This window comes from Diprion similis, chromosome 1 (assembly GCF_021155765.1).
Source record: "Diprion similis isolate iyDipSimi1 chromosome 1, iyDipSimi1.1, whole genome shotgun sequence".
Lineage (NCBI taxonomy): Eukaryota > Metazoa > Arthropoda > Insecta > Hymenoptera > Diprionidae > Diprion > Diprion similis.
The window spans coordinates 2,559,975-2,582,055 of record NC_060105.1 but is presented as its reverse complement, the minus strand read 5'-3'; the positions used below and the strand labels follow the sequence as shown (position 1 = coordinate 2,582,055).

Genomic DNA, 22,081 nt, shown 5'->3' with positions numbered 1-22,081 from the left:
TGGCTGAGAGGTGATGAAAGAACTTGTGCTGACGGCTAATTTTCACGAATTCGAAACTTCAGGTGAAACTTCAAACGAACAAGGAGCAGTTAACGATCGCTCGAAAGCAGTGCGAATCGGCTGAAGAATGTAGCCAGGCTCTGGAAGAAAAGGTTTCCGAATTAACATCGCAGTTGGACGCTGCGAGATCTCATTGCACTCAACTTACACAGGAGAAAGATCTTATTCAGAAGAATCTCGATGCTGTAAGAGCGGAGAAGAATTCGCTTGATAAAAACAGAGTGGAAATCAACGCTATGGTAAGTTGCAGTGATAGGATATTGAGATTCTTTTAAACAGTTTAAAACTCGGTGTTCAAAAGTCTCTACTTTGTCGGTAGGTCGAAGCTCTCAATGCGGATTACGACAAACTCCAGAAAACGAACAACAGGTTACAAAAATTGGCTGACAATCTTGAGGACGAAAAAATTTATCTGCAAACTGAACTCGATCGAGTCAACAAGGACTCGGAATTGAGGTAACTATAAGAGAAAATTTGTTCAAATCAGCTTCTACGTGACTATCAAGCATACGTATTCTAATAGCTTGGTAATTTCGCAGAGAAATAAGTCTTCGGTCGGAAGAAGATCGGTCCAGTAGAATGCGAGAAGAACTTTTGACTTTGAGGGAAGAGCTGAACAAGACTTACCTCGCTAAGGACATGTTAGAACAACAGAAAATGGAGTCTGACGGTCTCATATCACAAATTGAAAAGAGTAAAGGTAAAGTTGTAATTGTTAGTAGATACCTGTTGAGAAATAATTCCAAACTAGCTCGCCTGAACTTGATGTAAACACTCAACTCTTGTCCAGGCGATCTTGAGCTGGAACTGGAACGCATCCTGTTGGAAAAATCTGACATTCAGGAAGCCTTGGCAAAACTTGAGGCCATGTGCGCAAACGGTGAGCAGGATAAGAAGAGGCTACAGGATGAACTGAAGAAGGTAAAATAATTTAAAATAAAGAATAATTAATCGGGAATACATTCGATTCACATGATTGTAAATATTTCTTGCAGATGCAAGATGAGAAGAGTAAACTCGGAAGTCAATGTACAGATCAGCAAGGCGACCTGGGATCCTTGAGGAAGGAATTGCTGCAGGCGGAACAGGCCCGCCTTGATTTGGAGTCCGACAAGGTTACACTGAACGAAAAAGTCAAATTCCTCGAGATCGAGAAAGAGAAGGTTGAGATGGAGCTTGGTCAAGTGTCGCGAGAACGTGGCGATCTCAGCAATCAGTTGTCCGTTCTAGCCAGGAAGAAAGAGGCACTGAACGAGGAGCTGATGAGGCTCAGACAGCGTTTGGAACAAGCCAATGAAATGAACGCGAGGATCAATAGGAACCTGGAAGACCTCGTTAAGGACAATGAAGAGAAACAAGTGAGGATCGTCGTTCGAACTTGTTTGAAAAATTACAGCGTTTTTCTGACCACAATTTTCTTTTAGGTCCTGCTGGAAACCACCGACAAAGAACTCCAGCGCGTTCAGGAGCAGCTAGCTTCCCTTCGTAGCGAGAAAGAAGCATTGGAAGGCGTTCTGTTCGACACTCAAACGAACCTTGAAGCAACGCATGCGAAAAAAACACAGCTAGAAAAAGAGCAGCAAGAGCTATTGGTGAGGCAGGAAAGTCTCAAGGGTCAGGTCATCAGGCTTACGAAGGATTTGGAGAACAGCGAGAGGCGAGCTCAGGATATAAAACAGACGCTGACACAGCAGAGCGGAAACCAGGAGGCGGAGTTCCAGCAGATTATTGCAAACATGAAGAAACAGAATGACGACAACGTTAAGAAACTGAACGAAGAAAAGGTGACTCTCAGGCAATGCAGACTTTTATAGGTAATTCTCATGTGACTGACATCGATATTTCCATTTCAGGAACAAATAAGAACCTCCTTGGAAAAGCGTCTGCAACAGTCAGTCTCGCAGCTGGGCGGTGAAAAGGATGACGAAATAGCACAGCTTCAGCAGAGAATCGAAGATCTTCAACAACACATTGAAAATCTGTGCCAGCAGCACGAAGAGGTCCTTCTGAGAGCAGAAAATGACAAGCAACAATCTCTGCTGATAGGTGAGTCGAAGTAATAAAACCGAGAATTAGTGACTTAATAAAAATATCTATTGGCATTTACTGCTTAAAAATATCAGAGAAAAAGAAGCCTGACACGGTACAATAACTTTTGTAAAAAATAACACACTGCCACCGTCTCACAACTTCGCGATTTACTGCTTTCTGAACTCAAAGTCTCGCGAGGACCTTGATTTTCATCATCATTCGAAGATCTGGGACGCTCAAGTTCATCGGTCTTAGACAATTTTCCTCCGGAATCGTCACGCTGTTTCGGCCTGTAGTAATCGGAGTCACTGTCCACACTCTTCACTGACCCCATCCCAAAGCAACAGAAGCCGCTTTGACCACGATCCTGCAACTTTGGTCGACGTCCGTCAAACTGAACACTTTTATCCTCCAACCGATTGGCATTGAGCTTTTTATCGTCCTCATTTGATTCGTCTTCTTTACCGTTGACAAGAGCATCTGCGACCTTTGTCAGAGTCTCAACAACGGCTGATAGCTTTTCTCGCATATCCTGCATCTCGTCTTGAATGGCTTTCAGCCCTGCAGTTTCAGGAATTAGATTCGGTTTTTTGTGGCGAGGATTCTTGAGCCGTGGACTCGAGTACGCGAGGTAATTGCTTCTCTCGCAAGGCAGGTATCCAACCGTTACTGGGCAACAGGTAGTGTGTTGGTTATGATAAGGACTGTGAATTAACTTGTCGAGTGCGTAATTGAAGCGCTGCTCTTCTGGGTAATAAGCGGAAATTGGTTTTGCGAAGCGAAGATGGCTCCTCGACTTATTACCGGTGTCAGTTTTTAATTTTGTCAGTCGTCTTCTCGATCGAGGATGCCGAATCCTGAAAGATTTTTCCTTCGTTGATTGGCGCTCACCATCACTGTCCATCACCTTTTACAACTTGCCAAATATATTCTGCAATTTTTATAGAATGTTCACGTCGCTCTCAGTGAGAATTTCTCCGACCATTTGTCCAGTCTTTCGCAGAATAGACACATTATATCATTTCTCTGAACACGAATAACCAAAAATTTCATCACACATAAGCGCGTGAAACTTTTACGAAACAAACTGAAGTTTGTCACGTTATGGATTTATCTCGTTAGTAGCTTTCTTTTGTATGATTCTACTTTGTATTTATGTGATCCAGCTCATCACGATCAGCAAGCGCTGATGGAAAAACTTGAAGGCGTGTACCGAGAACTTGAGGAGGAGAGAGGAAACTTGGATCGCTTACGCAGAGAGGCAGGTACTCGTGCGGATCAAGATCGCAATAATATCAATCAGCTTCGTGACGAGGTAGCTCGACTGCGAACTCGATACGACGAAACCAAACTTAAAGCGGAGGAGGAAAAAATGCGGCTTGATCTGAAAATCGAGGAACTATGGAAGGAGAAGGAAAGCTCTCAACGAGAGACCGAAGAACTCCAGGTACAGTTGCACATGGCCGAAGACAAGGTCGATGGCTTACAAAATCAACTGCAGGAGACAAGTAGAAAACTGAAAGAAGGTACGTTTCGCTTATTTTTCTCATCGACACTGTCGCCAAATACTCTTGAAGCAACTACTCACAAGTCTAAATTACGTTGCAGCCGAAAATTCAATCGAAATGTTGCGAAAAGAGCTAGTCGACGTTCGCAGACAATTGACAGACACGAACTATGAGAAGGAAAAGTACAACAGTAGTAATAAGGAACTGCGGGAATACGTGAAACGCACGGAGGGTGAAAAACGAGAGCAGGGTCGAGCTCTGGAGGAAGCTTATCAAAAGATTGCAGGTGAATTTCAAACTTTGTAAAATTTTTGGAATCCATTTTCACAAAACTTGACTGATAACTGTGGTTTTGCAGGCTTGGAAGACCTTAAGACTACAATCGACAACGAAAGATCACGACTCCAGTCTCAGCTTAGAGACATGGAACGAGACGCTATGCAGCTGCAACAGCAACTCCGAGCTACTCAGGACGAGCTGCAAAAATCCCAGGCTGCAAATGCTCAGGGACAAAACGAAGAGAGAGAATTGCAGGCGAGATTAGCTAACGAGACCGAAGAGAGGGAACGTCTCCAACTGCAACTACATCAACTGAAGAAACAGGTCAAGCTCAATTTCTTCTTCGCTTCTACGACCGATAGTGAAGCATTTCGTAAGTCACTTTTGGTGCTTCGTATTTGCCGCACAGGTAATCGACCTGGACAACAGCTTGGAGGTGACTCGCCAAGAACTTGGAAGACTTCGTTCCCGAGGAGACGAAGAAGATGAAAGATGGCGTGCTAGAGAACAAGAGCTCCTGGTCCGACTGGAAGACAGTCGATGCCGTGAACGAAAACTGGAGGATCAGAAGCACAACTTGGAAGTCTGCTTGGCTGATGCTTCGCAACAACTCCAGGAACTCAAGGTATGTCTTCCATTATTCCGATGTCATGTCGAGGAAAACCCTTGGATTCTGATTTCCAGGCACGGCTTGGCGGCTCTGAGGGAAGGGTCCGAGCTCTGGATGCTCAATTATCCCAATTGGAGACTGCCAAGAAAGAAGTTGAGCAAAAGTTGAGCAGCGTCGGATCGACTCTTCGTCGTATTGCTGGTATTCAACTCGATGGCAGTGTCAATATGCCTTTCAAATTAATGAGCCCCTCGCGAAGATGGAGCCCCGCGCGTGGTACGTCCCCTTCATAAAACATCCCCTTGAGTAAGATTCTTCACCTTCAATACCGGGTACATGTTGCAGCAAGCCACGCCGATCACGGAGACGGTGGACGAGACGTCATACTTGATGTTGATCCGGAGGCTGTGAGAAAGGGGGTTCGATCACTCATGCAGCAAGTGGCTCAAATTGAACGAGAGCGAGTAGGGCCCGATTACAATCGTCTATTCGTTCAACATTTTCTCATAATTTACACCTGACGTGTGCCAATTTTCTTGATGATTCCAGGACGATTGCAGAATTGAAATCAGCAGTATCAGGAAGCAGCTGACAGAGGCGCAGGAGAACCAGTCGAAGGGCGATTCGAAGCTAAATAATTTACTGAGCAGCCTGCGATCCTTACAGGATGAAAAAAGTACAATTGAGGCAAAATTGTCCCAGAGACAGGCCGCCTTCCAAGCGCAGGTACGCAGTTTATTCTGTTTGCAGATACGTCTAAAGGTCAGCTTGTGATTTGTCTGTATTCCAGTCGGAAGCCTTGAAGCAAAGAACCGAGGAGAACGAACAAATGCGGGAAAAAATGACCACCCTTGAATTAACCATCAGTAGCGAGTCTGAAGGGAAGAGTCAGTACGAGGTGAGAAAAGCCCCAGATCAACTTCAAACTATTATCTCAATCGTTACTGGCACTTAACAACCGTCATCTGCGTTAGGAAAAACTTGAAAAAATGCGACAAGCACTTGCGAAATTGGAAAATGAAAAACGTGGCCTCCAAGACGAATTGGGAAGAAACGAATCCCGCTCGACGAAGCTAGAGCTACAACGCATGTCACTGGAGGGCGACTTGCAACGTCTGCAAATGATACTACAGGAAAAAGAAGGAAATATTCAGGTACGGGACAAAGACAGCACTGAAATTGAAGGCGGGAGGGATTTATGTTTGAATCGTATATCAGGTTTTTTTTAAAAAGAGTCCCTGAGACTCTGCTGGACCCGCGCGAACGCGCGGACCTCGCGCTGAGATTTCACGAGTCCTCCGCGGAATCTCCCGCTGAACTCCGCTCGGTTTTCGAGCGGAGATTCGGCGGGTGTTTCCGCGGTGATATCGCGATTCCTCTGCGCGTGCTCCTGGCATTGGCAGGGGTTCTGCTGAGTCTCTGGGACTCCCAATGTACCGAAGACTCGGATTGGCCTGGTGATATTCGGTTCGTTGGCTTACTTTCACTGTGGGAGAGCCACGATGGTTGATGACTCGCCTTTGCATCTGCGCCGCATAGCGTCGATGCTACTAATCGTAAAACACGCGTCGCGATGCGAAACGGCGCGAATTTCGAATGCCAATTTGAGGGACACTGGAACTTGTTTGGTAGTTGTTGACATGCATCGCGGATTTCTTTCTTCGTTCTTGTCGTACAAGTTCCGATTGAAATTTTTTCCAGAAATTGCAAGACAGAGTTGAAACGCAAAACCGAACGATGGCTAGCCTTGAAGAAAGATGTGCCTCGTTGAAAACAACGATCGAACAATTGAATTTGGCTTTGGAGCGAGCATCATCCGGGGAGAGTGAATTGAGGAATGAGATTAACGCTCTGCAACGAAGTCTCATGGAAAGTAACGCGTCGTCTCAAAGCCAGAACGAAAAACTGAAACAGGTTGAGATACAGCTGCATAAGTATATTGCTTTTAGATGATTTTAGATGGAAGATTTTATCATATGTGTACTGATTACATTCCTCTTAACTAAAACCAGCTGCAGAAACAACTATCGAACAGCGAGAACGAGCGCCGCATATTGTCAGAGAGGCTGGACTCCACGCAGCAAGCGATGGCTGAGCTCAGACGCACAAATCAAACTTTAGCCGACCAGACAACTAGACTTCAGAACGAATTGGCCAATAACGAAGTACAACGATCCGGCCTCGAATCTCAACTAAGATTGGCCAGCTGGCCTCCAGAAAACTCATCGAACAAAGACGAAGAACTCGTACGGCAACTCCATAATGCGCAGCGAGAAAGAAGTGAACTTAAAGGAAAGGTCGATGCTTTGAACGATAAAGTGAGTCACTTTTTCTTCTCAGAATTGAATCAATTCGTTCGTTATAGAGATCTGATGGAATATGAATTTTGAACTAGTTAGAAACGGATACATTTCTATCCAACGTTGCTATTTCACAGGTAAAAGCTCTTGAAGCAGACAAGCGCAACATGGAACGACAGCTTTCGTCATCTCGAGCGAGCAACATCCGTAGCAAGAGTTACGAACGACCCGAAAAGGCCCAGATGGAATTGATGGGTTCTAATATAAGCGTGGAAAATCTGGAACAAGAGAATAGAGATATGAGATTGAGGATTCGCAGATTGGAGACGAATCTGGCAGAAAAGGAAGCGGAACTTATTCGCTTGAGAACGTCACATTCGCACTCTCATTCTCATTCGACGTCAGATCTGAGCAGGGATAGAAGCGGAGAGATGGAAAGATTACGAGCAGCACAATTGCAGGCAGAAAAACTACTGGAGGCCAGAGAGCAGAGCCATCGTCAACAAGTGCTGCGACTTGAAAACCAGGTATTTATGGTATCATGGAATTCGGATTATTCCAGAGTAGAAATTTTTCTCTCATCCCCCTGCGTTGGACGTGTCTAGATTCAACTGCTGAGAGAACAACTAAATCAGGAAATCAAACGCCGTCAGCTTTACGTGCTGCGAAGCTCTCGCGCAGGGCGAGAAATGCAACAGCTTCGACAGGCTCTGGGGGATTCCTTGAGGACGGTGTCGCAGGATCCATCCTTAGACGCAGTGCTGCTGGAACACGAAGCCAGGAAATTGGACTCTACCCTTTCTAGCACCGCGAGTTTGCCGCCATCCTTGGCTTTGCCTCCGCCATCTTCGTACGACAGAAGATCTCCGACGCCGACGCGGCTGAAATAAACCTGAAACTAATTACTAGAGGATGAATTCAAGCAGAAGGAAGAAAAAATGATAATATTTGTTCAATCAGTGTGTAAAGAAAATTCGGTGGCTTTGCCGAAATGCGTTGATCGAGAGGGCATTGCACAATATTTAATCATATTGTATAGCGGTACGTGTATTCTTCGTTTTGGGAACTGCTATGAGGCATTCTATGATAGTTGAGGATACATTTAGAAGTTGTTCTCTCTCGATGCTCGGTAGGCATTGCCAAAGACCGAAGAAAGTTAGTCGATCTGAACCGGAAGGGACGGATGTAGATATATTATTACGTAGATGATCATTCAAGTTTCGTTATTATTGCTATAAATTATATAACTACATTGATTGATTTGTGTTTCGTTGTGTAACTGTGCGTCAGTCGATGTTTTCTATTGTTCGTAAATCACGCCTGAAATTTCGTCATGCATACGTTATATACATATATTATATCATAAATTTGCAGAATCAAACTTTTTTTTTTTGTCCGATTTTTTATTTTTTATTTTTTTTTTTATTTTTTGTCGAATATTTTATCCTTTTTTTCACTTTTAGAGTATTGACTCTGTGGAGTTCAATCGTAAAATTGTCACAAAAATTACGCATCATGTCGTACAAAAGAGACCAGCATATTTCATCGACCTCATTGTTCGTGTTTAGAATTAATTGATTCCTTTCACATGAATCTGATACACTTTGATCCAACTGGACGAAAAGTATAGCACTAATATTTGAATGTCTTATTTTGAGTTGATTGCAAGAAAAATTAAGGAATATTGTTGAGTATATTTCAAATTCTACAACGTTACAAATATCTTCTTTATATATATATAATATATAATTATTTATATTATTTATTGATATCAGTATAACTGACGAACTCCAATTATTTATTGTTCGCATTTATTTTACGACTCGTTTTGTTATGCCTTCGGTATTATTTTCCCGACTAATTATCTAGCGGTATATATATCGTTCATATTATTTACATATGATCTACATTATATATATATATATATTATAGTTAAGAAATTGCGAACAAGCATTCCTAAGTTAGCAAACACAGTTTTCAAATAATAAGTTCAAAGAGTCTCTCTATCTATCTCTGCTCTCTGCTCTCTGAACTGAATGAATCTATACATGACACATATATATTATGGAATAATGAACAGGCTATCTTATGACAATATTCAAAGTTATTTTTAAAGTATATTATAATATTGTCTCGTTCATGATCGATACAGTGGAAGAGGCTCTTGCAACGCAGAATGTGCAAACAGTAAGGAAATGCTATGTTTAGTCTCGTCCCGAGACCAAACTTTATCATCTGAGGAGAGCATAAACAAATAATGTCCATAGGCTTTTACAAATTTTCAATTTAACCGTTATTAGTTTGCTTGAATTAGATTCACTGGTTATATAATTGGCATAGATTACCGATAGATCGAGATTATAACTTATTATGAGTATATTGTAGCCAAAAGATGTAGATGGCAGAGAATGGATTGTGTCAGTTCTTTAATATTGAGAATATTGACATCCAGTCCAGCCATATCATCTACTCAGACTTAAAACTATACCATTCGACTGTATCGGCACATGAAAAAATTCACACCTTTGTTTTAAATAAGTCCACGTGTTTCATGTCCTTGTACAACTTTATATACCAAAGCATCACATACCGAATCATGTACTATACATAAAATATATAGTATAATAATATATCAATTCCATACAATTTACAACAGTGAATAATAATTTGACTTAACGTATATGAATGTAATTTAAGTTTCAGTCATTTTAATGAGATCCGAATGACATTTATAATTCTCACTTCATATTGAACATTGCATGAGTAGATAATAAAAATTTAACTCACAACCCAAAATTCGGTATATCTCCATGATACATTAACACGTCTTCTTGTCGATGAATGGGATATAATCTTAAAAATGGCTTGATAACTGTATATAGTTGTGAATATTATTATCTGTTTGGTGAAGAGTCAAGAGTTAATCAACGTATTGCCTCACAGAGTAAGTCAATCAATAGAGTTGCCTAATTTTCGCTGTAATTTTTAGTTGTGTTCTAGTCCGAAGCCTCAAACCAAAGAACCGATGAAATCGAACAAATGTGGGGAAAAATGATCAACCTTGAATTAACCATCAGTAACGAGTCTGAAGAAAAGTCAGTACGAGGTGAGAAAAGCCCCAGATTAACTTCAATCTATTATCTCGATCGTTACTGGCACTTAACAACCGTCATCTGCGTTAGGAAAAACTTGAAAAAATGCGACAAGCACTTGCGAAATTGGAAAATGAAAAACGTGGCCTCCAAGACGAATTGGGAAGAAACGAATCCCGCTCGACGAAGCTAGAGCTACAACGCATGTCACTGGAGGGCGACTTGCAACGTCTGCAAATGATACTACAGGAAAAAGAAGGAAATATTCAAGCATGGGACAAAGACAACACTGAAATTGAAGGCGGGAGGGATTTATGTTTGAATCGTATATCAGGTTTTTTTTTAAAAAAGAGTCCCTGAGACTCTGCTGGACCCGTGCGAACGCACGGACTTCGCGCTGAGATTTTACGAGTCCTCCGCGGAATCTCCGCTGAATCCACTTGATTTTCTACGGGTGTTTTCCGCGGTGGTTCTCGCGGTTTTTCTGCGCTAGCTGCATGCCGCCGATCGTGAGGCAACGATGCGACGTGTTGCCTCACAGCGTAAGTTAATTAATCAACAGAGTTGCCTAATTTTCGCTGTAATCTTTCGTTGTTTTATAAAACAAGTGTTTGACAGAGATGTGACACATGATCACCAACCGTAATACATGACATTTTGACTGAATTTAGCAAAAAATAATGTGAGGCTTATTAAAAAAATTTGAAATGAGTCGCGTCGCTCGCGGTAAAGGTGTCAAGGCAAAGCAAATAGTCCGCAACCCTGCAAAATCAGCGAAATCCAACTCGTCATTTTTATGGAAGATGTATAGACGGATGCCGAATTGCTCGATGAAAAAATTGGCCAAGATGACTGGCTGGAAATGGAATAGTCTCAACAAACCAGAAAAACCTGCACGGGCAATTACACAATCGTCGGGTAAATGCGTTCGTCCACATCGAAGAAGACCTGCAATTGATCATTTATCGCAATTGAAATTGGACGTCGCTAAGGATGTTCCAACGCTAAATTCTTATTGCTGGAAAGACAAGCTGTGCCGTTTATCTCATCCGCTTTTGCGTATGTCTGTAATGAATCATGTCCTCCTAGGAATCGAAGTTGTTATTAGCACACTATTGTTCAATAAATTTTTCTACAGATAAGATATGTTCTTCGATACCGTTTCTGCTATTCCACTTTCAATCTTGTATAGTATAAAATTTTCACCTCATACAATTTCGAACTTGTCACCCGACCAACGGCAATCCGCTCACGGTTTTCCGGATTGTACAAAACATCGTTATAATTTTGATAGATCTGCGTCGGGTATGTATAATTGAATTTGAAAAAACGCGCCTTTTTCACCGCGGCAGTAAACGCAGCCTGTGAACGCTGCGCGCATATTCGATAGATTTGGCAACGCTGCAGGCTGCGCATGCGTGGAAGCGTTCGTAATCGTAGATGGAATCGCCATCTTTGAAGTGTATCGAATTTTTTTCAGTTACTACCTCCGTTACGGTGTAAAATCGTCAGCAACGCGTTGCCAGAGTTGAATAATAGGTGCAATAATTAAGCGCCTGCCCGTGTAGGGAGCCAGCCAGTGAGATGAATCAGTCTCGGAATTTCACGTCTCTGTTAAATCCGAGTTATTTACAAAATGCGCAAAATGCCGCTGCGGCAAACGCGGCCGCCGCAGCAGCCGCTGCAGCTGCTGCTGTATCTGCGGCTATCGCCAACGGAACTTCGTTAAGTTCCAGCAGTTCGTCCCAGAGCAGAAAGCGGGAAGCGGAAAGTGAGTACTTAGATCAATTCCAGAGCCTCGTTCGATCTGAATTAGCATCTAATTAGTTCGCACACAGGTTACATTTCGATTTACCGATGAGTTATATTTAACTGACTGCACGTATTTTCCATTACCCAAATGATCTACTCACTAACACTTATATTCCCCCCCTTTTTTTTTTTTGTCTTAAACTCAGGCGATGGGAAATCAGACAAGGAATCCAGAGAGGAACGGCGTAAGCGAAGGAAGACCAGATGGGGAGGTAGCGAACACGACAAGACATTCATTCCAGGGATGCCGACGGTTCTGCCGACCAATCTTACCCCGGAACAGGAGCAGGCTTACCTCTGTAAGTTGTGTTTTCTTGCCATGTTTTATGCGTCGTCACTCCGCTAAGCTTATAACTTCTAGGAATAAATTTAGGTGGTACTGTATTATTTATGCGGAGGAAAAATTTTGGAGCACGCAATAGCACTTGTTCATTTATTTGTTTATATCTCATTTATTATTTATTTATTTTTTTTTTTGCTTCAAATTAGACGACCGTTACAATGTAAGTATGATAAATTTATTTTTGGGAAAAAAAATTTGGAAAAATTGTTAAACCGTATGAGATAAAAGTTATTTAGTGGCGAAGGTAAGCAGTTTTATTACTAATTACTTGATTGAAAAAAGAAAAAAAAAAACAATTTCTTAGGAAAACAAACATATATACATCGTTCAATGTTTGGGACGATCAAAACTTTGAAGAGAATCGCTTTATCATTTTTTTAATATCCGATTTTCTCGGAGCTATATGTTAAACAACGAATACCGTTGACCTAGATTGCATATAATCGCAATCCCGTGGGTAAACCTACTTTTGAGAGAAAGCCGTTGTAATGGAATAACGTGAACAATGTGCGATGAGTTAGGATTGAACTTGGTGTTAATTTTTGATAGACTTAATCTTATCGAATTATAACTCATGCTATTAACCAAGTCCACTCAAGGTTTTGATTCTCTACATATATTGCTACATATTAGCAATGTATACCCTTTTGACAAATTGGCATTGTCTAACTGTTGGGGTTTCCGCCCCCTCTAACCCGTTGGTTTACAGTTCAGCTGCAGATTGAGGAAATCAGCAGGAAACTCCGTACAGGCGACCTTGGAATACCGCCAAACCCCGAAGAAAGGTTTGAACGAATCTTACGTACCAAAAAAATGACCATTACAATACCTACAGTATCGACTGCCGACACTGAGCAGCCGCTAACTCATGGTTGTTAAAAGGTTTTTAAAATGGCTCTACATAAATTAGTCGGACCCCTGATGGCCAACCGAGAGCTGGGGGCTTGGAACCTCGAGCTCTGATCTTCACCCAAGATGAATTATGATAATATTGGTTTGCTCTAATCAATTTATCTTACTATTTCATTTTAATTGAATACTGCTACACTCCTCTAGGATACTTAACGGCAAGCAAATTTATGCCTCAAACTTCTAGAATTATGCAATTATTTTCAATGGCATCACTTGAGCTGTTTTCTCTTTTCCGTCGATTGCGTAGCAGTATTTAATACCTAAGGGGCATTCCTGGCACCTTTTTCGTGTAGTATTTAACCTTACCCAGTACCTACTATAGCAACAGGTTACAGTTGCGGTATCAGTCGGGTGGCCGAATGCACAAGTTGCGTTTACCATTGCCTCAGACTGCTAAAGACAGGCAGGCAAAGACCTATCACAGATCAAGCGCAGAAATACTTTACAGAAAAAAATCTCACATAGCTTCTAATTGGATCAAAGTAGGCTTCAAATCAACGCACTTGACTGGCTATCCTTGGTAGTCCTTAGGCGATGAGTTTACCAATGAGTTTCGTATTAGACTTGGATATTTGAGTGCACACCGTTAATATAGAAATAGAGAAGTCTAAGATATAATAATTTCCTATCAACAGTCAAAATTTGTAACTACAAAATATCGGGATAAAAGTTTTGTATTGACAAGGCGACTACTATTCAATTGTCGCGCTTCTCAGTATGATTGGCGTAACGAAACTTTACTTGAATGCTTTGAACCGAATTTCTAGAATTGTAAATGTCCCTTTATTCTGTGTCTAATGAATATTCATTGGTCACCTTTGTCATTATTTCGTGCGGTAACTAGACTGCCGTGATTTGCACGGCATCCGAATGAACCACTAATGATGATTACATCTTTAATGCTAAGAACCAGGTTGTACAGATAGCATACAGCAGCACATCTTTACTACTAATGAACAATTTAATGGGCAGATTACAGGAAAAAGAAAACAATGAACGCGTAAATGTTAATAATATAATCATTTTTACTTTACCCATCGATCTAACGTTACTTTCAGGAACACAACTTGAATTAATCTTCACAGTAATTTCTTAATCTCTTTGATTTATTCCAATAGGTTTTACTAATTCAATTTTAGCTGGATGCATTCTTGTATATTATTGTATTATCGTTATAGTGATTGTATACTGTTTGAAAGTATGCAAGAAGCGTACATGCATACAGCTCTGTGACATATGACTAATTAAACAAAAATTATTATTTCCTAATAATCACAGGATTTATCTTAGCAGCTGACATCATATCCATATCTGCCGTGCACTATCGTGCAGTCTACCAGCAGTTCACTACAATATAATACATACAACAGCTATCTGTTCTATCAATGGCACAAGCCATTGTGTTTACGGTCAATTGAATTACAATTCCAATACATTGGCAGTGTGTTTCAAAGACTATATGTATTCTTACAATCGGTTATCGTGATTCCTTTAATTATCAATTCTTTCTCATTTTTTTCTTCTGTCTTCCTCTGTCTTCTGCGTTTTTTTGGGCAAACTAACCATATGAAATACTGTAATACGCTGCTACGTTATACACTGACACATAATATGAATGATGTCCAACCCATAGAAATAATTTTTCAAAGTTTCGCCTATCACTTAGACTTTTACTTGTCCATTGTTTGACGATATACTAACAACGCCACAAAAACAAAAGTACAATATATAGACTTGAATTTTTTTTTCACAAGTAATTTTCTTAAGAAATTGCAATTAGAGTTATGTGACTGCCAAGTATCATCTATGTGGAAAAATAATTTTGAAGTAAACTATGTATGAATAGGTACAAAGGGAACTACAAAGAAATTTATTGGCATTAGTCAGCGAAATTAGAGCACATGCCATTCAGAATAGGGCTGTAAAGGCTACGTAACGTACATACAAAAAATAATTGCGTTAAAAATGATTAAATGAAAACTTAGAATTGTTATTAGCTCTTCGTTAGACAAAGTTGAAATTTTTTCATGCATTCAAAGAAACTTCCTTACAACTAGCCTTCTATAATTACAAATCATAAGAATGAGAATCAAATTTGAGGTAGAGTGAGATTAGAAAGTCAGGTCGCTTGTACGCTAGTACCATCTCCCTATGTGCGAGGCATTGATCTTTGATTACTTTTTTTTTCAGATCCCCATCTCCGGAGCCGATTTACAGTAGCGATGGTAAGCGCTTGAACACCCGCGAATATCGAACTCGACGGAAATTGGAGGAGGAAAGGCACAATCTTATTCAGAAGATACTGAAAATTAACCCCGAGTTCAAACCGCCACCAGATTACAAGTGAGATTTAAAAAATCTCGAAATCAATTCAGCATTCGATGCAAACTTTGCATCATCAAAATACTTTAATTTGAAAATTCGATTACTCATATATCCTAATGAAATTGAAAATTATTGTAATTTATAGTCTAACTTTATTCATTACAGGCCACCAATAATACGTGTACATGATAAAGTTATGATTCCACAAGAGGAGCATCCGGACATAAACTTTGTCGGTTTGCTTATCGGACCACGTGGCAATACTTTGAAATGTACGTATTTTGTTTATGCTAAACTTTTGCCATCACTTCAGTGAATTTATTTGGTGCTGAGTAGCTTAATTTCTTTTTTCTTATTTCACCTTTTTACAGCAATGGAAAAGGAAACCGGCGCCAAGATTATTATTCGTGGAAAGGGTTCAGTGAAAGAAGGTAAAGTCGGTAGAAAAGATGGTCAGCCTTTGCCAGGAGAGGACGAACCATTGCATGCGTACATTACTGCAAACAATCTTGATGCTGTAAAGAAAGCAGTTGAAAGGGTGTGTATGCCTCTAATGAAAACCGAACGAAACAACCCAATATTTAATCTATACTCAAGAATAATATGCAAGTGTATCATTGTCCTCAGATTCATGAAATAATTAGACAAGGAGTTGAAGTACCTGAGGGCCAGAACGATTTGCGCCGCAATCAATTACGCGAATTAGCTTTGCTGAATGGAACGCTGCGAGAGAATGACGGACCTCGATGTACAAACTGTGGTGCAAGTGACCACAAGTCTTGGTTGGTAAGTACATCACCGCTCTTCGTCTTCTGGTTTTCTTACAACATTTCCAATATCTATTATTTCGCAACTTATTTCCAGTGTCCTGACAAACCCAACGTCACTAATAACATCGTATGCTCGAGTTGCGGTGGCGCGGGACATATAGCGCGAGATTGTCGGTCAAAACGACCTGGTCAAGGCGGTCCAGCAGCTGCTGGAATGACTGGAATGACCCCGGGAGGTGACAAAGCAAAGATTGATGAGGAATACATGTCGCTAATGGCTGAGCTCGGCGAGGGTCCGCCCCCAGATCGATCCAAGGGTCATCAACGCTCCCAGAACACAAATTATCCGGGTCTATTCGACCGGTAAGTCATCGATTCCCTGACTCGACCAGACTTATGTTTATGTATTTACTGATATTCTTCACATTATTATATGTAAAAATTGACATTTCCTTCAGGCAACAAGCACCACGTGCTTTGATGGCAGCTCCGGCACATCCACCCCCGCAGATGATGCAAGGTGGTCCAATGATGCCTCCTCCAGGCATGGCACCGCCTCCCTGGACCCAGAACGACGTGAACAGCATGAACGGTATGAATATGCAGTGGCAACCTCCGGTCAGCATGCCTCCGCCTCCGGGTGTGATGCAGCCGCCCCCTCCACCCCCTGGCTCAACCACGCAACCCAATATTCCACCGTTGATGCCGTGGATGACTGGAAACAACCAGCCTCCACCACCCGGTCAAATGCCACCAAGCCAAATGCCCCCAGGAATGGGAGGAATGCCACCATGGCAACAAGGGCAACAAAGCCCAATGCGTCCCCCGCCTCCTGGAACAGCTCCACCTCCTGGATATCCCGGATGGCAGCAGCAAACGCTGAGCGGATGGCCGCCAGCGGCCCCTGTGCCTCCGCCACCACAGCAACCGGCACCTGCACCTCCGGGTATCGATTTGAACAGCTTACCGACACTGTTGGCACAACCGCCACCGCCACCCCCGCCAACCAGTTAGTGCAAAACACAGTCGAATCACGAAATTTAATTTTGAATTACGATTTAGGTGTAAGAGCCAAAAGGTAAGTTTAGTTCGCTACTTCGTTAAGTGTGAGAAATCAAGGTTTCGATAGCGATGGTTGGGTGTTCATGATGATCGAAATGTGGCTGAGATTCGATTTTTCTTTGTTTTCTCACGTTGTTTCACCTGGGTAATCTTATTTTCGGAATATGTATCACAATTTATGAGATATCACGGAGTAGACAATGAATAACACAATTAGCCAATGATATTTATCATTTTTATTGTGTGAAAAATGTTATCTTGTTTTCTCCAGTAGTAAGCATCTCTTAAAATTTAATTATTCAATGTCTATCACTTAGGTTTGTTAGTTATAATCTGATTAATTGACAAATGTTTTTTTTTTCATCACCTTGATCGATCATACGACTGTGTATAACAGAACCACTGGAAAATTGATTCGGACCTCACGTAATATTAACGATATTTTGTATAATTCTTTCACTTGAATAGATACAAAGACAAACATTCAGGCATGTGAGTGTTTTTTATATACTGTACGCAAACATCTTTTGGCTATTTCGAGAAAAATTTTCACAGGGTCTTTGTCTGAAACGTAAAAAGCCTTGAACAACGTTCAAAAATTTGCAACAATTTTCTTAATTATAAATACCAATTTTGTTTGTGGATTTCACAACAGCAATAGAATAAATTATAATATACTTAAACTATATATATATATAAATATATACATACGAAACACGACATGGAGTCAAAAAATGCTGCAAGAAAACAAAACAAAAAAACTAACAAAAGATTAATTTACAAAGTAAAAATATAATCAATTCTTTAATTAGTACATGCGTATGTTGTAGTTAATATGTAACTATTTTCATCGACCTGCGCGGATTTCTAATTATTTTATTCGCTATAAATCTTCCTAATGTAACAAAACTTTTACGTGGAATGAAATGTCATTTGGCTATTATCAGTGTATTGTATTGTATATGTCAAATATTACTGAAAAATAAAAATATCGATAATAAAGGTATAAATCTGACGAATGGAACGACCAGTTAGAGATATCTGCACGCTCAGCGTTTTTCTCTCACTCTAATCTATGATTTTGCCGGAGAAAGGCATAGACTTATACAAAGTATACCTCCCCGCTTGCCTTATCGCTTTCCCCGCTCCGCAATTGCACCCCCCTCTTTTGCGCATATATATATATTATCTTACTATGCCTATTCCCTATGCAAAGGTTCTTGGGTAATTTGAAATTCTTAATAATATCTTGCTGAAAACATTGGTTTTGACTCGTGATGGACTCTTGACCGTTCAACAGATCTAATGTTTTTGGATGAGGTATAACTTTCTGGGACGTACAGAGCGACTAAACTGATTGTGAATGTACGAACTATAGCGACTTGGGCCAAATTCATCACGCCGACTTTCTGCGCACGCGCGTTTGTTTCGCCGCTCAGTTCAGACGGGTAGAAGCCTCCGATGCGACGCGTTTGATCGACGTTGTCAGTTCAGCTTTAGCAATTAGCAAGCCAAAGATGAAATAAATAGGCCGTGATGTGATCAGGTGACTACTTCGGTGTGTAGTGCGAAGAGTTGATGGGCAGACAATCGCGGCTTCATATTAAATCAAAGTCGACATCCGTCTGCGCGGAGGAACGATGGAAGAAATATTTCAAAACGGGAATTACGACGATAGACTAGGAAATAACATCTCAACAATAAAAACAACAGCTAACATGACCACTTCACAGGAATTAATTCGGAAAGAGGTAAATACGCGTTCGATGCTTTTCAGTGTAATGCGCATTCTGGGTAAAGTAAAGTATCTATTTGTCATTCGTAAACATTATTCCTACACCCCGATGCATAATTGATTACAATTCGATTCGCTCTACACGCTTAAGGGGAACCAAATGTAAATAACACGCTACGTCTAACGGCAGAAATTAATTCAAATACTTGAGTCGCACCCTGTCATGTGTACAAACAATATTATCATGTGTGCTTCGCCTCTTAACTTTCTACAATAATCAGCAAAGTCCTCCTCCTGTTATGTTGACCCAGTGACCCATCTCTCTAGTCAATCTCGATCAACTGTCATTTACATTGAAGTAAATAAAATACCTTTAGTAAATAACGTTGGAGTAACTGAAAAATCTCAATTTCAAAGTTTTTTCAAATTCTTTCTTTACACCCCGATTTAATAACGTCTGCTAAAAAACTTTACAAGCATTACATCGTCGATAAATAACATTCCAATTTGCCATTTCAGGATTGTCTTCTTGATCATATGGAAATCGTGATAGTTGAGGCAGAAAAGCGTGCCAACGGAGCTTTAAATCTAAGAGAATTTTACACCGTTTATTTGGTGGAAACTAAGTGAGTGGATCCTGTTGTTAGAAAGAAACGTATTCATTTTAGCCTGCAACTTTACACCATTAACGATACATGTGAATTTCAGGGTAACAGATCCAGACTTCAAAGGCGCTCTGACCAGACTTAGTTCATTGTGGAGACGCTACACCGAGTTTGAATTGTTACGGGCTTACCTGGAGGTATCTTATCCTTACGTAGTGTTGCCTGCACTGCCTGAGAAGAAGGTACTTTATGGATGGCAAAAGGTAGCTTCCGATACGTTCGATCCTGATTTTGTCGATCGCCGCAGAGCTGGACTTGAGGTAAGGAACGAGGTTGTTAATTATGTCAGTTTTGCCTAGATTCAATGTTGAATATATATACTATAATCGATGCGGTTTATTTGCGTACAGAATTTCCTGTTGCGCGTTGCTTCACATCCGGTGTTATCTCACGACGAACACTTCATGGGTTTCCTGCAGCAAGAAAACGATTGGCGAGAAAGTATCAAGGAAACTGGTAGGTATAAAGTTGGCTGAAATTTTCGTATATTTGATAAATATGGTAGGTGAGTTTCTCAGCTCAATTTAAGCAACTACAGCACGAATTTTTCTAGTCTTGCATAGTGTGATACGGTTCTTTCTTTCTTTCAGGCTATTTGCATCTAGCAGAATCCAAGCTAAAAGCTCTCAGTGTAGCTGTGAGACTAAAAAAACCTGATAAACGATTCGAAACAATAAAAAACTACGGAATTGAATTACAGGTAAGAGCGTATAGGACGATTCATTGTTTATTCACTCTTCCCGCGATAACGGCCCGATTTATTCATCATTCATCATTTTAGAGCAATTTATGCAATCTACTTAGAGTTCGAGCACGTCTGGTCGAAAAGCAATATGGGCTGTACAAATTACACGCTAATTATGGACGTGTATTCAGCGAGTGGAGCGCTATAGAAAAAGAAATGGGCGATGGTCTGCAGGTACTTTATTTATCCTCGCTTCTGCTTACTTCATCCGTATTTCAATACGTCTTCCTAAATAATTTTCACAGAAATCTGGACATTACCTAGACTCTATAGCTGCGAGTATTGACACAGCTCTGGAGGAGGAGGAACTCATCGCAGACCAATTGAAGGAGTGGTTATTCGGGGCTTCTGCCCTACAGGCAGTCGTTAGACGAAGAGAAGCTTTGCAACTGGTTAGAGATGAGACCCACGATGCTCTCACCTCGACTTGTGAACACAAGGATAAATTGCAGCAAGGTATACGAAATCTCCAATGATAAAAATCTAATTCTTCACAATTTATTACACACATTATTACATCGTTTACAGGTAAAACCGGGCTCATGTCCCGTCTGTTTGGGTCTGTGGATACAGAAGAGGTGCGTGAGCTGAAGGTTCACCAGTTGGAGCAGAGAATTAATCAAAGTGAAACAGCTGTGAAACAGGCGGACGAGGACTTGGAGTGAGTTAAGCTCTGTTGACTTGTATTAATATCTTGACGATTGCAATATTATCGTTCGGTACATTGATAACGGTCGTTGCTTTATTTCTAGATCTTTCTCCATCAAAGCAATGGTGGATATAGAAAGATTCCAGCACCAGAAAGTAATAGATTTGAAGGAAACTCTGGCTGCATATTGTGTTCTACAGTTTAAGTTAGCTAGAAAGGTAATACAAGCTGTACTTTGGTTTTGTTGTTTCTGGTTTTCCAGTCTCGTTCGAAATGAAACCGAAATAAACTGACATTTGATATTTTCAGGGTCTTCAAACTTGGCAACATATCAAAGATTGCCTTGAGAGTATTCCTTAAGATATTCAAAGCACATCCTGCAAGTACAATCTCTGTTTATCAAGTGCAACATCACAAAACAACCTTAATCGTTTCATGTCACCCGATGTACATCTACATTCCTGCATTTATGAGCTCTCCCGACGTTTGATGTTCTAAGGTTATTTAAATATTCTTATTTAATAGATATTAGTTCGTGCATAATACATTTTATGCACAGCATATACGCGTTGTGCATAAATACCTGAAAGACGAAAAGCACCGTTTAGTATTTATATGTACCTACATCTATATATTTAAAAAAAAAAAAACATATATATATGAATATATATATATATACACGTATATATATTCTATTGTTCGGCAAAGTTTAAGTAAAAGCGGTTGCGTAATCTGACGCAAAATTTGCTTTAAAAATTTAATAAACTTCGCATATGTACGTACAACGTTCTTCCGTCTACATCAAATTATTCGCCGAGTTTCGGTTCCTGCACAAAATACTAAACCATAGCACTTACTTTTCGCTAACTAACAATCATGCTAAACTTCCCGCAGACATGACGTATTCGCACAATCCGCAAAAATATTTCAATACTATTAGTGAAACGGCGTGCCTGCGATTTGTTACGATTAAAGTAGAAGCCATGAAATTTTTTAACAATATTTATCGTCTTAAGTATGATCGAGGTAAAAGTTTCGGATGGAGTTTTGTCCGAGAATATTTCGCGCCGCTTTCTATCGCAAGTATGAAAGTTCAAACGACGTAGGATGATGTGAAATTTTTACACAATCATTTTCAAACTTCTACCTAGTCGGCCGAGCTTTGGCACAAGTTTAATCCGTT

The 22,081-nt window shown here is 40.6% G+C and overlaps 3 protein-coding genes across 5 annotated transcripts in view; all 3 read left to right on the top strand.

Moving 5' to 3' along the window:
- Nucleotides 1-8,159, top strand: part of LOC124408379 (rootletin) — a 30,085-nt gene extending 21,926 nt beyond the window's left edge. For both annotated transcript variants that reach the window (XM_046885294.1, XM_046885285.1), the window contains 20 exons: nt 63-299; nt 380-516; nt 600-760; nt 851-981; nt 1,056-1,418; nt 1,485-1,844; nt 1,914-2,106; nt 3,258-3,617; nt 3,700-3,885; nt 3,958-4,202; nt 4,288-4,503; nt 4,563-4,764; nt 4,834-4,952; nt 5,038-5,214; nt 5,279-5,386; nt 5,463-5,642; nt 6,190-6,402; nt 6,501-6,806; nt 6,926-7,315; nt 7,394-8,159. In XM_046885294.1, the coding sequence (XP_046741250.1) occupies nt 63-299; nt 380-516; nt 600-760; nt 851-981; nt 1,056-1,418; nt 1,485-1,844; nt 1,914-2,106; nt 3,258-3,617; nt 3,700-3,885; nt 3,958-4,202; nt 4,288-4,503; nt 4,563-4,764; nt 4,834-4,952; nt 5,038-5,214; nt 5,279-5,386; nt 5,463-5,642; nt 6,190-6,402; nt 6,501-6,806; nt 6,926-7,315; nt 7,394-7,678 (4,569 nt within the window). In that variant the 3' untranslated portion in view covers nt 7,679-8,159. The remainder of the gene's footprint in view (nt 1-62; nt 300-379; nt 517-599; nt 761-850; nt 982-1,055; nt 1,419-1,484; nt 1,845-1,913; nt 2,107-3,257; nt 3,618-3,699; nt 3,886-3,957; nt 4,203-4,287; nt 4,504-4,562; nt 4,765-4,833; nt 4,953-5,037; nt 5,215-5,278; nt 5,387-5,462; nt 5,643-6,189; nt 6,403-6,500; nt 6,807-6,925; nt 7,316-7,393) is intronic.
- A 2,280-nt stretch (nt 8,160-10,439) lies between these two features.
- On the top strand, nt 10,440-18,106 carry LOC124408394 (splicing factor 1-like). 2 transcript variants are annotated; one of them, XM_046885299.1, is made up of 9 exons: nt 10,440-10,521; nt 11,839-11,991; nt 12,745-12,820; nt 15,138-15,290; nt 15,438-15,544; nt 15,644-15,810; nt 15,900-16,058; nt 16,137-16,405; nt 16,501-18,106. In XM_046885299.1, the coding sequence occupies exons 2-9, from the start codon at nt 11,937-11,939 to the stop codon at nt 17,054-17,056; spliced, it is 1,542 nt and encodes a 513-aa protein (XP_046741255.1). In that variant the 5' UTR covers nt 10,440-10,521; nt 11,839-11,936; the 3' UTR covers nt 17,057-18,106. The 2 variants fall into 2 exon arrangements, with proteins under 2 accessions (XP_046741255.1, XP_046741254.1); XM_046885298.1 differs by lacking the exon at nt 10,440-10,521 and adding an exon at nt 11,334-11,651.
- A 366-nt stretch (nt 18,107-18,472) lies between these two features.
- LOC124406213 (sorting nexin-4-like) lies at nt 18,473-21,688 on the top strand. The gene is made up of 10 exons (XM_046881572.1): nt 18,473-18,855; nt 19,359-19,465; nt 19,548-19,764; nt 19,855-19,960; nt 20,095-20,204; nt 20,286-20,423; nt 20,495-20,705; nt 20,778-20,910; nt 21,002-21,116; nt 21,208-21,688. Exons 1-10 carry the CDS (start codon nt 18,745-18,747, stop codon nt 21,256-21,258), a joined length of 1,299 nt encoding a protein of 432 aa, XP_046737528.1. The 5' UTR covers nt 18,473-18,744; the 3' UTR covers nt 21,259-21,688.
- Nucleotides 21,689-22,081: the final 393 nt, after the last annotated feature.

What these genes read in the sequence shown, in the direction of transcription:
- LOC124408394 (XM_046885298.1), top strand. Translation starts at nt 11,465, where the DNA reads ATGAATCAGTCTCGGAATTTCACGTCTCTGTTAAATCCGAGTTATTTA. An exon ending in CAGAAAGCGGGAAGCGGAAA is followed by an intron (nt 11,652 to 11,838) that starts GTGAGTACTTAG and finishes TCTTAAACTCAG; the next exon opens with GCGATGGGAAATCAGACAAG. An exon ending in ACGTGGCAATACTTTGAAAT is followed by an intron (nt 15,545 to 15,643) that starts GTACGTATTTTG and finishes ACCTTTTTACAG; the next exon opens with CAATGGAAAAGGAAACCGGC.
- LOC124406213 (XM_046881572.1), top strand. Translation starts at nt 18,745, where the DNA reads ATGGAAGAAATATTTCAAAACGGGAATTACGACGATAGACTAGGAAAT. An exon ending in AGAAAGTATCAAGGAAACTG is followed by an intron (nt 19,961 to 20,094) that starts GTAGGTATAAAG and finishes TCTTTCTTTCAG; the next exon opens with GCTATTTGCATCTAGCAGAA. An exon ending in AGTTTAAGTTAGCTAGAAAG is followed by an intron (nt 21,117 to 21,207) that starts GTAATACAAGCT and finishes TGATATTTTCAG; the next exon opens with GGTCTTCAAACTTGGCAACA.